Genomic DNA, 13,852 nt, shown 5'->3' on the forward strand with positions numbered 1-13,852 from the left:
AGTTAAGGTGAGGGCTTGTACGATTTTATTTATACATTGCTGTTTTTTGCTTTCCACTTCTCATGTGATTTTTGAGTATTCAGATGTGTTTTTTGGAATACTGCAGAACAAAACACTCGATGTACAATTCCGTCTGGCAAGAGTGGACGAGTTTTGTGACTGAGAGGGAAAGAGGGTGATTTGGTGAGATTTATGAGTCTACTGTGCACGAAACCGGTGCGCCAAGCACACGGAGAGGCCAAGCTCAGGGAGAGGTACCAGAAACTCCACAGCAACATTTTGGACAACATCCTTGCCCAGATATGGAACCGGTTTAAAGACCACGAGAAAGTCACGTTTCTCTCCCTCTTTTTTTTTTCATTTGGGCTATATGCGATATCTATATGTGATGCAGCATCCTGTCTACTATTACTGGGTAATAGTAGTACATCCTTGATGGTTTCAGTCACCATGTATTCATGTCTCCGCAATTAGTGTATCGGAATTCTCATAGGTGTTGAGCCTTGTGTTAAATTACTTTATTCCACTCAATAAAGGTTGCTGTCACTGTGAATATGGGGTGATTAAGTTGAGTGACAATAGCCTATAGCCCTAGTGTCATGGTGAGGTTATTCAAAAGCGGTTTAATTGGTTTAATTGATAGCAGGGAAGGCCTAGGTGTAAAATACACACTGCCAATACCACTGCTCAGGACTTAACATCGGTTTTTGTTTGAATGTAGCATCGTAGATTTCATCAAATGGGGGGAAGGTCCATTTGATGTCTTGGTCCATTTTGTGAACCAAAGGAAGCAGCACATTTTACTTTGCTGTGCTGCAGTTGATAATAATACATGGCATACACAGTACCGTGGGGATTTTTGCTCATCCTTTTTAAATTGACTTCTGTATATCAACAAATCCCACACCAAGAAAATACAAAGAAAGTATCTGTGCCCTACAGACACACCGGCATGCATAATGGTGAACACACATATTGATAACATCAACATATTTACAGGCTCTTGAACTGCGCACACACACTGAAATGAACAAATCAACACACACATACACACAATATTTATTTTCTGATGGAAGAATAAGTTATCAGTATGACTTCTGCGCCTCCTACAACCTTTCCAAAATAATCAATTCCTCCTTCCCATCATCTTCCTACCCGCCAGCTCTACTGTAGATATACAGCAGAGACTTCCCCTTTGAAACGCCAACCGATCAATTATACAACACAAAGTCTCCATCATTAAAAAGTCCACCTCTGAACTTTGTTTTCAAGCCACAATTGCTTGTTTGAAATGTTAAAACTGAGTGTGCGTCGATGTTTGCGTGAGCGTGTGCGTGGCTATGTGCCACACTGACACTTGACTTATCACTGCATGCATAAATTACCAATGTTAATCTCCCATATCAGATGGTCCCTCCAGTGCTTTGAATTTGTTTAAATTCCAAAGCATCGTTATTTTGACATTGCTTGACCCTGTTTTGTTTACCGCTTCTCAGCTCATTTCCAGAAGACTAGAGGTGAAAAAAAAATTCTATTTATGACTCTAGACAATCACTTCTATTCAAGCTATAATATATTTTATTTCAAATGCAAATTACCAGGTAACAGTTTAAGCCACGAGTCCACGAGAGAACAAAAATCCCTCCCAGGACTAAAGGAACACAACAAAGCACTCAGCGCATAATATCACACAGCTCTTCCCTCCCTTCACTGTTATTCAAGACACTGGACAAACTTGGCAACTGTGCACACTGTATATTATATGTCCATACACATACAGGTTAATTCAATGGACTAAGTCTCTTAAAAAGCAACTGAACAAAATAATTATTGGGTTTGATTGATTTAGTTTCAACACTTTACCTTGAGTGCATCCTGTGTGTCGTCCAGACAATAGACCCTGATGTGATAGTCCAAAGTTGTGCAGGAGACGGGTCCAAACACAGCCAGTTTGAGCCTCTTGGCGGCTGCCTTGCAGACTGACTGGCCCACCAGGCAGTAAGTCCCCAGTGTCTCTGTGAGGATGTGACATGCCTCCGAGTCCATCTGCACATAGCAGGGGGTGGTGAAGTTTTCCTCTCCCACTACAACCACATCCTGTAGGAATCACACACGCACACAAAGTCACACACCATTTTAGACTTTCAGAGTGTCATGCTGGGTCTATGATGGGGGGCTGAGGCTTGCCATATTGTAAGTTCTGAATTTACCATATGAGCATTTACTCATCTCAACTGAAGAGAGAGCTAGGGCTTTATTCAAGACAGACTGCATTCAAAAACATTATTTCCAATCACTGCTTTATTATAAGTACATTATCATATATATTAGTAAGTTAAGTAAGTAGCCTGCCTTTCTTTTGATCTGGTCCCATTTGCAGCAACAATGTGCTGCTGTCAAAGCAAACATTTCCTCAATCTGTGTCCCATTAAAACTCCATCCAGGGGTTCATAGGCATATTCCCTACCTTTCCTGGAAGGTTTGCATTGTGAAACACTTACAGGAAATGCTGGATTTCATCAACATTTAGGAAAAAAATGTCAATGTAGAATCAGTATTAAAGAAACAACAGCATTTAAGCAACTATGGTCAACATAGCGATGAGTACGACGTAACTATGTTCTTGTGCTGATAGAGAAACTGTGGAAATTGTGAATTAACAAAGTGAGCCACAGTCCAGGTAATTTTGTTTTTTTCCCCCATTATTTGGGAACAGCATTTATTTGTTCGTACAGACTGCTTTTAGTGAGACCTGGGCATTATTTGAATAGTGGCTTTATTTGAGAATTTACGGGCATTAAGCCACAGTTTGCCTGTTAACATAACACAACGGCAGCATTTGGAGCCATTTCCACTAATGCAAACAACCCCTGAGTAAGCAGGTTGCGGTCTCTAACTGATGCATATAAACAGGCATTCTTCAATGCGATGCCAGTACTGATGTGTGTAGACCTGTGCTAACTCTATAGAAATCATTTGTCAAGCAACAGAAAGCCCAACTGTAAATGTTGAGTTTGAATCATTTTGGCTTGTAGATCTTTTTAATAAGTCAATAAACAGTGTGTGACTCCTCTTGTTAGTCTGATGGTACATATGACTTCTGAAAGTAAATCAAGGTGTCCATTAGGAGAATGATAACACTTGTTTGGAGCCGTCGTCTGGGAAGTGTGTCCAATCCCACTGTGATTATCTGCTGGCTGTAGCTCATATCATCTCTACAGCTCTCTGTCACAGCCCGAGCTATGGTAAATCTATATTGCTCTTTGGGTTGAATGAGGATGTACAGGCTCAGCATGATCCTTTTATGTAAGTCCTGAATCTTCAATTAGCTGCGCACGTATCCATGTTTGCGTACGTATGCGCATGGATCTGTTCCACGCGCACGTGTGATACAAATATTGAGTTTTGACTCACAGTTCACGTGGAGTTGTGTTTCCTGCAGATGAGCGAGCCAAATCAATACAAAGAGGTAGGAAAGCAATATGGTATGAATCTGTTATTACTGGTAATCACAACCGTGGCTGCTCCCCCCCTGATGTGAGGGGAATTCAATTACCTTCCTCTCCCTGTTTTGGGGAAAACTTTCTGATGGGAAATGGATGTTCTACTGCAATAAGAGAAAAACAAATCGACTTCCTGATGAAATTCCACTTTTCATTTTTCTCGTCTTTACCCACTCTGCACCCAACCCCTTCTGTCTCTCTCCCTCTCTCTCTCTCTCTCACACACATACACACACACACACACACACACAGAATCTTATGCATGGCTAATTGTGCAGAGACATTGTGTTGAGCTGTGATAAGCAACAGAAGACAGCATACGGGGGCCTTGTAGACACAGTGATGCTGCAAGACAGCCTTATCACCCACACCCACACACAAGGATACACACACGCACTCATACACGCACACGGATACAGAAACAGGCATACACGCTTAAATACGCAGTCGCACGCGCACAAAAAACAGATTGCTGAGGTAGAGACTTCACGCTGAGAGACATGGGAGGAGGGAGAGAGAGAAGGGTAGAAAAAAAAAGGAGGGATAGAAACATAAGAAGAAAGATGAGAGAAGAGGACGACGGCAGGAGCATAACAAATTGCTTCTGATAGGAGTCTTCAACCCCCTGCTTGTCTACTAGCCTGTAGGCACTTTATGTTTACTGAATTTTCTCTCCTTTCCTTTCTTTTCCTCTCCCTCCCTCGCTGCATGTGTGTGTGCTTAATGCAAGCTATTCTTCTGGGGGGCGAAGATAATGTATGTGTGCACGCATGTGTGTATATATGCTGCGTGAGTCATACTGTGTCATGACGGTGTATTAATAATCTGGCAGTGACTGTGCGCAGGTGCGTGATTGTTTTGTGTAAGCATGTTATGGACAGACTTCTTCATATTTGGATTACTTAGCTGCTGTATGTGGACATGTTTGTGTTTATATATATATATATATATATATATATATATATATATATATATATCTAAATGTATGTTTATCACTATTCGTTGGCAACAAAGTGGAATTCAAAAGTTGCACATTATAGCTCGCCAAAAAAAAGAACAACATACACAGTACGCACAAACACAGAGGATGCAGTGTTGAACACTCACCTCCCACTCTCCCATGGCCAGTTGGTTCTTCAGCTGTATGAGCCAGTCTTCGTGGACGTTGTCAGCGCAGTGGTGGATGGTGAGGATCACTGGTCTGGTCAGTAAGGCTCCTGGAGGTCCACAACTCACCACTGGGCTCAGCACCGTCTGGATGTCCTCTACCGGGGGCCTGGAAAAGACAGATAACACCGAGGTAAAATTATTCTTCAGAAGAGAGTGACAGGAGGTCTGCACTGTTGGCCACTAGTAAGTGTGAGCGTCCACTGCAGAAAGCTGTATTGATTTCGCTCCTGGTCTGTGTTATTTTGTCTTAATGGTCATATATGGAAAAACTCAGCTGGCATAATAAAGACGACAGGTGGACAGGTTGTGTTAGAGGTTAGACAGACTAGCTTAGAGTAGATGAGAGCATCAGAGAACAAAACAGATCAGAGCAGCACAAATTCAATCAGAGGATGATTAGTGGAGTCAGCAGGGCTTCAGTTGGGCCTCAGCTGGAGTCAGAAGCTCACAGTTCATGGGCAGAAAATAAATGCCACAGGCTCTCCTGCTTTTTACAATAAATTCAAGTATTGGACCCTCAAGCACCTGCTAAGTAATGTATGTTACAGTACAGCAACAGAATACTACAGGCTCTCCTACTGTGAGTGAATGTGACATTATACAAAGTAAAACCACATTCTTAAATAATATGAAAAAACATGTGAATGTCTGTCTCTCCTGTGTAATCTGTTATCCAGTCATTTTCTTCCCTCATGTTGCTGAAGATATGTATTGACTGGGAAAGAGCCCGTATGGGTAGAGGAGATGGATCTAAAAATTTAACAGTGATTTCTTCTTTTCTTTTCTTTTTTATTTCAGCCCACCTTGTATCAGGGGGGCTCTAATCCTTAGCAGTATTATCGATTCAGCTGCTGGAGCTCATTATTGACTCATGAAGGGTTCACATGAGTAGCAGAAGATAACAGATAAAAACAATATAACTCAAACTGTAATAGCACCCTTTGACTTACCCAATGCAGAGGTTGCCCCTTAATGAATTACTGTGCTATTATCAGTTGTTAAGTTATGTATCTCTTATCATACAAAGAGAGAAAATAGATGTTTTAAGCTGTGCATGTGGGAAAACACACACCGGAGGGTTAGATCTTAATGAGCTTAACCACATGATTCTGGCTTGCCAAGTGTTGCTGAGGGAAGTCAATGTAGCTATGTGATTTTTTTTCTAGCCAGCTATTGACTGAGATAAAGACAGAGGACAGAAAGAGGTTTGACTCTTAGAAATACTGAAGCGCACTGCAGGGGGCCTAATTCTTATTGACTGCTATTGATCGGAGAGAAGCTAGAATGGACGCATGAGACAGAATTCATCAATCAAACTGTAAAAAGTGTCCTGAAGCTCAGGTTTTGTCGAGGCTGTGAAGAGTTTGTTCACCCAAATTATTAAAGAACATATTTCCTCACTTGCGTCTTGTGGTATCCAGCCATGCAGATACTTTTGATTTTAGTTTTTGAGATTGCGGTTTCTGAACATCGTTTAGCCACGACCAATACTATGAAGGAAAAGAGAATTTCGTTTGTAGTGTGGTGTGGAACCGGGACACTGCTTCTTAAAAGAGATGTTGTTGTTCATTCTTTTTTTTTTTTATTACAAAAAAACCTCATTCACCTCCATTGTATTGGTGTGGAGGCAGAAATCTCAGACACGGATATCTGAAAACCAAATTAAAACATAACTAGCTGCATTGGCTATATACCACTAGAAGTACATGAGAAAGTGTTTGGCTCTACAGTTGAATTTCAAATTTACGACTTGCTATTGTAATAAATGGTTTATCTGTGTTTGTGGGAAGAGAGAGAAAGGACAAAGAGAAACAACATGTCTCCAACATAAATGAATGACTTTAAAAAAGACATTATTTCACTGACTGATCAAGAGATCACTGACTGAAATCATCTCTTTCTCTCTTAGATGTTGACAGTATGAAATATATATATATTGACATCCCTTTCCATTTGTATGCATGTAGACAACTGTGTGAACTGTGTCAACTTTCAAAACAGAGTGCTGATAATTTACCCAAATTTGCATCAAGGAAATTTGTAAACAACAGCTGGAATACAGAAATGTTCTCCCTTGTCTCTCATGTCCCACAGACAGCTTTACCTCACTCATGCACAGGGTTTGGGAGTAAAGGATTATGGCACATGTAACAGGATTACAATAATCCCAAAAATAACCACTAATCTGTTAGTTACTGTGGAAACTGCGATCTCTTTGCATATGCTTTCAAAAGCTGAATGTTTGTTTTTTGGATCTATAACATGGCGTGAAGTGAAAATAAATGTGTTGGTCGCAGTGAAGTCAACATTAGTTTAACACATCTTTGAATAATGAGTATTATGAACTCTGCATTTGGGTAATGGCACTGATTCTAACATTTGTAAAACATTGCTTAACTATGTAAATTCTGTGGATTACTGTACAGATTATAATGTTAAGTAGGTGATAATTCATGTGTAAAATATTCCCTTATAATCTCCCAAACTCTGCTACTTAGCAATTTTAATTCTGGCACTAATATAGGAAATCTATGGTATTAACTGACCTCTGCTGAATGAATCACCAAAAGACGGTGTGCATAGAGGCACCATACTCTATAAATAATAATGATTCATCCCTTGCTGTGCATCCAAAGCCCATGTCAAACTGTGAAAGCCTCCCCACGCAACCATACAAACAAGTCTGAGAAGCCCGCTGCCCAGGAGAAAGACGGAGAAGTACAGACAAAGAGAAAAACAAAGAAACAAAAAGAACATAGAGGGAGATGCAGAGATGAAGAGAAAAATGGGGACAACAGGGAACAAAACACAGAGAGAAAAAAAGAGCCACGGAGAGGAAAAACTGAGGGAGAGAGAGAGAGACAAAACTTACCTCAAGCTGTCCTTCCTGTGCACAGTCACATACATCTCATACACCCTACCCTGAGGAACAGCACCTGCTGGAACCAACAAACTCACGCCTGCAGGAGGGAGGACAGAGGAGGCAGGATGGATGGAGGCAGAAATAATGAGAATCATCACTAGATTTATTAATTTCACCATGCACAACTGAATTATTGAATGAGTAACCCTTTATCACTTTATCATTATGATTAATTATTGAATAATCATTTCTTAAAGGCGACCCGTGTAAAACTTTCTCTTAAATATATCATCAAGTGAATCATGCTGTAGTGTTTTACAGCTTCTGAGAGCTGCTTCCTATCAGCAGGTTACATTATTCATTGTTTTTGCCTGCCCACTGCTTTAAAATCCAAAGTCTTTTTTTTTTAAAACTAGGTAACCAGAGAACATCCCAAGGCTGTTTTTGTAGTATGTCGATTGTTCAGTAGTAGCTAGAGGCACTTACATTTCCTGTACAAAAAAGTGACCACATAAAATATTTGTTTTTATTCAAATCTATAATCCTTAAATCAGTATCAACTTTTATGACATTCTTAATATTTATATCAGTTAATGTAATGCATTATTATTAATTAATGTAAACATAACACCATATTTCATGACATGAAAGTGACGACTGCTGGTCATTGCTTCATCATTAATAGTAACCAGATTTATGATTAGCTGTTCAGTGTGTGTAGAAGGCTCACCAGAGTTGGGTACAATGAGGTGTCCTCCCTGGTTGTTGAAGGATCCGTGAGCGGTACAGGAAGGGTCCCGTGTTCGGGCCAAGCTCTGGTTGCGCAGGTTCATGGTGTCGCTGTTATCCAACAGAGACTGAGTTACCTAAGAATCAAAAGACTACAGTCAGAACTGGGTATGAAGCTGTTCAGCCGAGACTGGATCAACTGGAAGTCTGGAGGCATTAAATGGCAGATAAAACATAATGATGAATCAATGTCTGGTTTGGCTGGGCAATGCAGTTATCAATGCATTCACCTTAAAAATCACATTAATGCTATTTAACCTCTATGACATAAGAAGAGTTTAAATGGATGCATGATGTTCACTGCAAACAATGTGACAAATCCTTGGGACTGTAATATAAATGTATAGTATTGGTGCGATATGGAAGATTATGGTGGAAGAGTAACCTTTTCTCTATTGGACCTATAACATAGGCAGGCATCATAGTTCATGATCATAGTTACTGTGCACAAAAGTGACCTGCACCCATGCTCTATGGAGGCTGAAAGAAGTGAACATATGCATATGGAGAGAGACGAACTTCCACTTAAAGAGCTTATGTCAAGTACTGTAAAATGTATTCTAATTAAACTTTCACTGTGCAAGACCAATCTAAGGTTGTATAGGTCTTTGTGGTTTGGCTGATTAGGGCAAGTGTTAAAAGAGGAATCTGTTAATGCTCCCTTTTCCACTACAATTTGACTGCATTCATCAAGATGGTTTTATTTTTTTCTTTATGTTTTCTTGGTTACCATTAACTAAAGTGCTACAGGCATGATCTGTATCTGCCTGGAAGCTTTGCCATAGGGCTGAGCTGGCAGTCCGTGGGAAGAGGGGGGATTTACAGTAGACCTATGAAACCACCTTTTGCCTGCTTTGCATTTCCTAGTCGAAATGTTCACTGTGAGATGCAAAATACGAACTTAACATTCAGCAGTTTACTTCGACATCACACAAAGCTGACAGGAACTTGCTTCAGTGTGTTAAGGACAGACACCAGACTAAAAGCTAAATAAATGCAAAAAAAGATCCTCAAATTAGTGAGGCAAGGTCAGTCATTAGACACAGTAGAGGTTCAAAAGGCCACAATTTAAAAAACACCCATAATAACGGAAAAAATCATCAAAAAAAGTGCCACTGATCTGTAGACCTCGAAGACAGCAAGTTCAACTCTCGTACTGCCTCAGGACAGGTGCCATAATGAAACCGGGCGGTTTCATCTGTATTTGTGACAACTGTCTCTGGTATGCATGCCATGTAGTTGACAGAGCAGAGGGAGGAAACTGGGGCACTGAGCTGCATGTATACTAATGCTGTTTGGTTTTGTATTTATGTGACTGGGAATACATAGCTGCTGTGTTTCAGCACTTCTCACTATGCTTCTGCGGTGTAACCTCACTTCAGGAAGAAATATTATTTTACTCGTACAGAATATTTGACAGTAGACGCAAAATCACAGAAGTGGATGAAAGATACTGGCATTAGATTGAGTAATAACATTCGTTATATTACCTTAGGAGACAGTTTGGATGTGAAGTCTCCTCCAAGGTCGTCCTGTGGTGTGACCAGACCAGAGGAGTTGTAGACTTTGATCTTCAAATTGGGAAGAGGGTCCAGGAGAGGAGAGTTGGTCATTGGGATTTTATCTGAAACATCGTGGAGGGCATACACCGGACCACGATACATGGCAGCCGCATTCGTCAAGTCAGGAGGAGCTGTCAGTAGGTCAGCTAGAGGGAAGCGAAAGAGAGAGAAGGAGCAGATGAAGGGAAGAAAAACTAAATGAGAGAAAATACAACATTAATAGCAAGTTTTCGAGAATGCTCGCTATTCAGTCAACAGCAGACGGGGTCAAAGAGGAAAAACGAAGGGCAAAGCTAGATACTTTATATCTTCAGCAGTATAAACTGCAACACATGGCTGCAGTATGGGACAAATGTGGGGAACTTGTAGCTCAGTGAGCAGGAATAAGGGGAGTAAGACGAGAGCAGGCAAGGCTGCTGATAAGGTCTCAGTGTCTGGTATGATACATTGCAATACACAGGGGCATGACCCAGATCAAGGACTAGCCATGGCTGCTGCACAGATAGAGAGAAATGGGGAGAGAGGGAGGGAGAGAGAGAGAGAGAGAGAGAGAGTGTGTAGATCTTGAGGGCGATGCTTAAACTTGATCTCAAAAAATAAGTTGATGATATTTAAATCTGTACATGATCAAAACAAACTCCCTGATTTCAAAGCTGACCTTACTTTATACTGTATAATAACAGAACATCATAGCTTTATGTCATCTTTTAAGAACTTCAAAATGTTGTCACCCACACAATCAAAGAAACTGTCACACTTTAATCACGTCACTGTCAATGTTCAAAACTGCTCACTCTGTCACGACTCAAATCTGACTGACAAAACCTGGTGCGCTTTTTTACAGCACATTACAATTACAGGACAATGGCACATTCAATTTGTCTTAATTTCCAGAGATTTTCTTGAGTTAGTAGCATCATCATGTTTACCTGTGACATGCTAAAATGTAGTGTAACAGGAGAACAAGTATTAAAAGCCATAAAGTCATTAGCCACGATGCGCTACTGGCCGTACCAGCAGCAAAACCCCATTTTCTTGTGTAAGACGAAGAATGTCTTCTTCCAAGTTGCATAGTCTCACTTTCAACAAATTAATACATTGATCCATGTTGTCTGATAAGTAACTCTGACACTCTACATGGAGTCACCAATTTAAACGAAACAAAAACTCATCTCAGCGCTGGCTCACATGTGATTTGAGGCTACTGAGTGGATTCCACCAGTTACAGTTTGTGCGTAGTCTAATGCTTTACACTGTTCTGTCTCGACTTGTCACAGCTGATGCTAATGGAGGTTTCTTGACACTTTTCATGTATTGCGAGTCAACACTCATGTGCCTCACTGTCATGAATAAAAAACGCATCTGCAATGTAAACATGCACCCTATAAAAGCACTCACACATGCAAACACGCGTCATGCATACCAAAAACACGTACACATACTGCCACCACAAACACACATGCCACAGTGTACGGGAATTACATGATGTCAGTGGGGACGGATAGGTAAGTCTCTGAAATGAACTTCTGTGCTCATCATGGAAAGGTTAGTGTAAGCCAGGGGGCAACTGCAGGAACATAGTGATTGCTAATGCTAGTACGGCATGCTAATCCACCTGCATGCAAAATTCAAGAAGTTTTTTACAGTATATTGATTTTATTTATAAAATGCAACTACCTCCATCTACCTTCACTCCATTCTTTCTATACTCCTAATAAATACAGTAGTGGGTTTAATGAGGTCTTCTTTACAATAAATATTGATCTTTTGCAGGAAATTCTCAATAACACACACATTTTTGTCAATTAAGGAGCTAAAACGATTTTGCAGTGAAATTATTAGTGATGCTTGTTTCTATCTGCCAAAATGTTAGCCTCCCTTCCTTCTAGGTAATTGGAAAGATGCTGCAGCCGAGTGCTACTGATTGTAATAAACATCATTTGGCAATATTAACAGTAAATCCTACATGGGGATTTACCAAAGTGAAGCAAGTGAATGTACTCCAAGCGACATGCTCAGTCACTCCTGTAGCTAGCTTTGTTGAGCTATCTTGCCACAGCCCTTTTTTTCAGTTAAACACAACTTAACTCTAAGGGCAGAAAAACACCAGTATATATATATATATATATAGTATATTTCTAAATAAACAGAAAATCATCCCATCAGAAAGTCCACCAAATATCCAGGATTTAATTGGAATTGGGATCACAGGGAAGGCCGGTTACCTACTGAGAACAATTCCAGCCCAGGCTCGATTTTTTTGGGCATAGAGCCTGAAATCCTGTCGTTCCCTCCACGAGCCCATCCATTCTAATTTTAAAATCCCCCATTATCACCCCCCCCACCGCACCACCACCACTACTAACATACCCAAACACGCACACACACATCTGTCACCTATCACTCTCTTCCTCTCTCTATCACCAGGCTGTTTACCCTTAAAGCCAGCGGGTATTCCTGCCAAATCATCCCTGCTGAAATTTAATTAACAACTAACGGAAAGCCACAGAGAGCGAGAGAGAGCGAGAGAGAGAGAGAGAGAGAGGGGTGGGGTGGGGTGGGGTGGGGTGGGGGTGGGTAGTCAAAGAGAGAGAGAGAGATGCAGGGACATAATTCTTCATTAATAGTAGAGATGGTCCCTCAACGCAGAGTGACAAGCATCCTAATGCTTTACTGATAAAATGTCACCCAATCTCAGCTCATGCAAAGGCATTCACCCTTGTACGCACACACAGACACGCACATGCATGCGCACACAACTATTTTCGTTTGCCAATTTGCGTTGCATCCTTTCTGACCTCACTTTCCTGTTTTATACTGTATACCGTGATTTGAATTTTAAATTGTCCACCCACAAATGACCACAGCTAGCTATTTAAGTATCCTGTTGAAGAAATCTTACACAACTACATTAAAACAAAATCTGTGTTTCTAAAATGCCATTTCTTGTTGAGCAATTGGAGACCATGTAGTACTATAAAGTATGATGAGTACTCGTATGAACACTGGTTTTGTCATCAACTATTTTAAGCCATCTAATCTACAGTATTTAATTCAATTTTGGGGGTGTGTATGAGTGCATGTCTGTTTGCGTAGTCATCTATTCGACAAATAAAGATTCTTATAGGAAAAGTCATAAGTCCATGGCGTCCCTGGACTGATACCTGATTCACCCACATTCCCCGTCCATCTTGGCATTTCCAGTAAGCTATCGGATGCATGCACACGGGTGCACAAGTGTGTGTGGCTGCATGCTTTTTGTTGTCTTATCCATTTCCCAAAGACAGAGAGGAAGAAACGACAACGCAGACAGAAGAGAGTGAAAGGTGGCTCCACTTCAACAGGAAGACAAACAGGGAGGGAGCGTCCGTTGTGGTATAGGAGTCACTGTGACGGGAGACACAGTGAGGGAAAGACAGAGACATGGAGACGGAGGCGAAGAGGAGGAGGATGCTGATAAACAGGAAATGTGATTGACCTGAATGTGCAGATGGGAAGGGAGAGAAAGAAAGAGTGAGACAGAGGAGGAGAGTGACAGAGAGAGACTCCTTGATGGAAGAGAGTGGTCTCTGGTAGAGACAGAGATGAATCCAGACCGGCGAAGACTGACAGTCGGAGGCAGAGGAAAGAAACAAAGTGATGCTAGCCTCAAAGCATTAAAGCAGAAAGAGCAAGTACAGTTATTTCCAAAGAGGCCTGGTCACATCTGTTATTCTGTATCCACCTATCAATCTATGTATCTGTCCATCCGTCTACTTAGTTATCCATCTATCTATCACCGTGCACATTATGTAATGCCAACATTGAAGAAAAAGAAATCTGTAGAAGATGCACTTCTACACTTGCTGTCAAGTTCACCCTTAACAGCAAGCGTCCCACCAGCCTGAGTATTCACCAGAAAGAGTCCTATCAGTCCTGGAGTTGCTGTCTTGTTGCAGCTGACCTTCCTGCATTCAGGTGGTTGT

The 13,852-nt window shown here is 41.0% G+C and overlaps 1 protein-coding gene across 1 annotated transcript in view; it reads right to left on the bottom strand.

The window, feature by feature from the left end:
- The window catches only part of LOC139283942 (netrin receptor UNC5C-like), a 172,683-nt gene that overhangs the window by 6,384 nt on the left and 152,447 nt on the right, over nt 1-13,852 (bottom strand). The window contains exons 10-14 of the mRNA XM_070904049.1: nt 9,816-10,033; nt 8,267-8,402; nt 7,546-7,633; nt 4,611-4,779; nt 1,864-2,097 (exon numbers count right to left, since the gene is read on the bottom strand). Of these exons, the coding sequence (XP_070760150.1) occupies nt 1,864-2,097; nt 4,611-4,779; nt 7,546-7,633; nt 8,267-8,402; nt 9,816-10,033 (845 nt within the window). The remainder of the gene's footprint in view (nt 1-1,863; nt 2,098-4,610; nt 4,780-7,545; nt 7,634-8,266; nt 8,403-9,815; nt 10,034-13,852) is intronic.

Source organism: Enoplosus armatus, chromosome 4, assembly GCF_043641665.1.
Source record: "Enoplosus armatus isolate fEnoArm2 chromosome 4, fEnoArm2.hap1, whole genome shotgun sequence".
Taxonomy (NCBI): Eukaryota; Metazoa; Chordata; class Actinopteri; order Centrarchiformes; family Enoplosidae; genus Enoplosus; species Enoplosus armatus.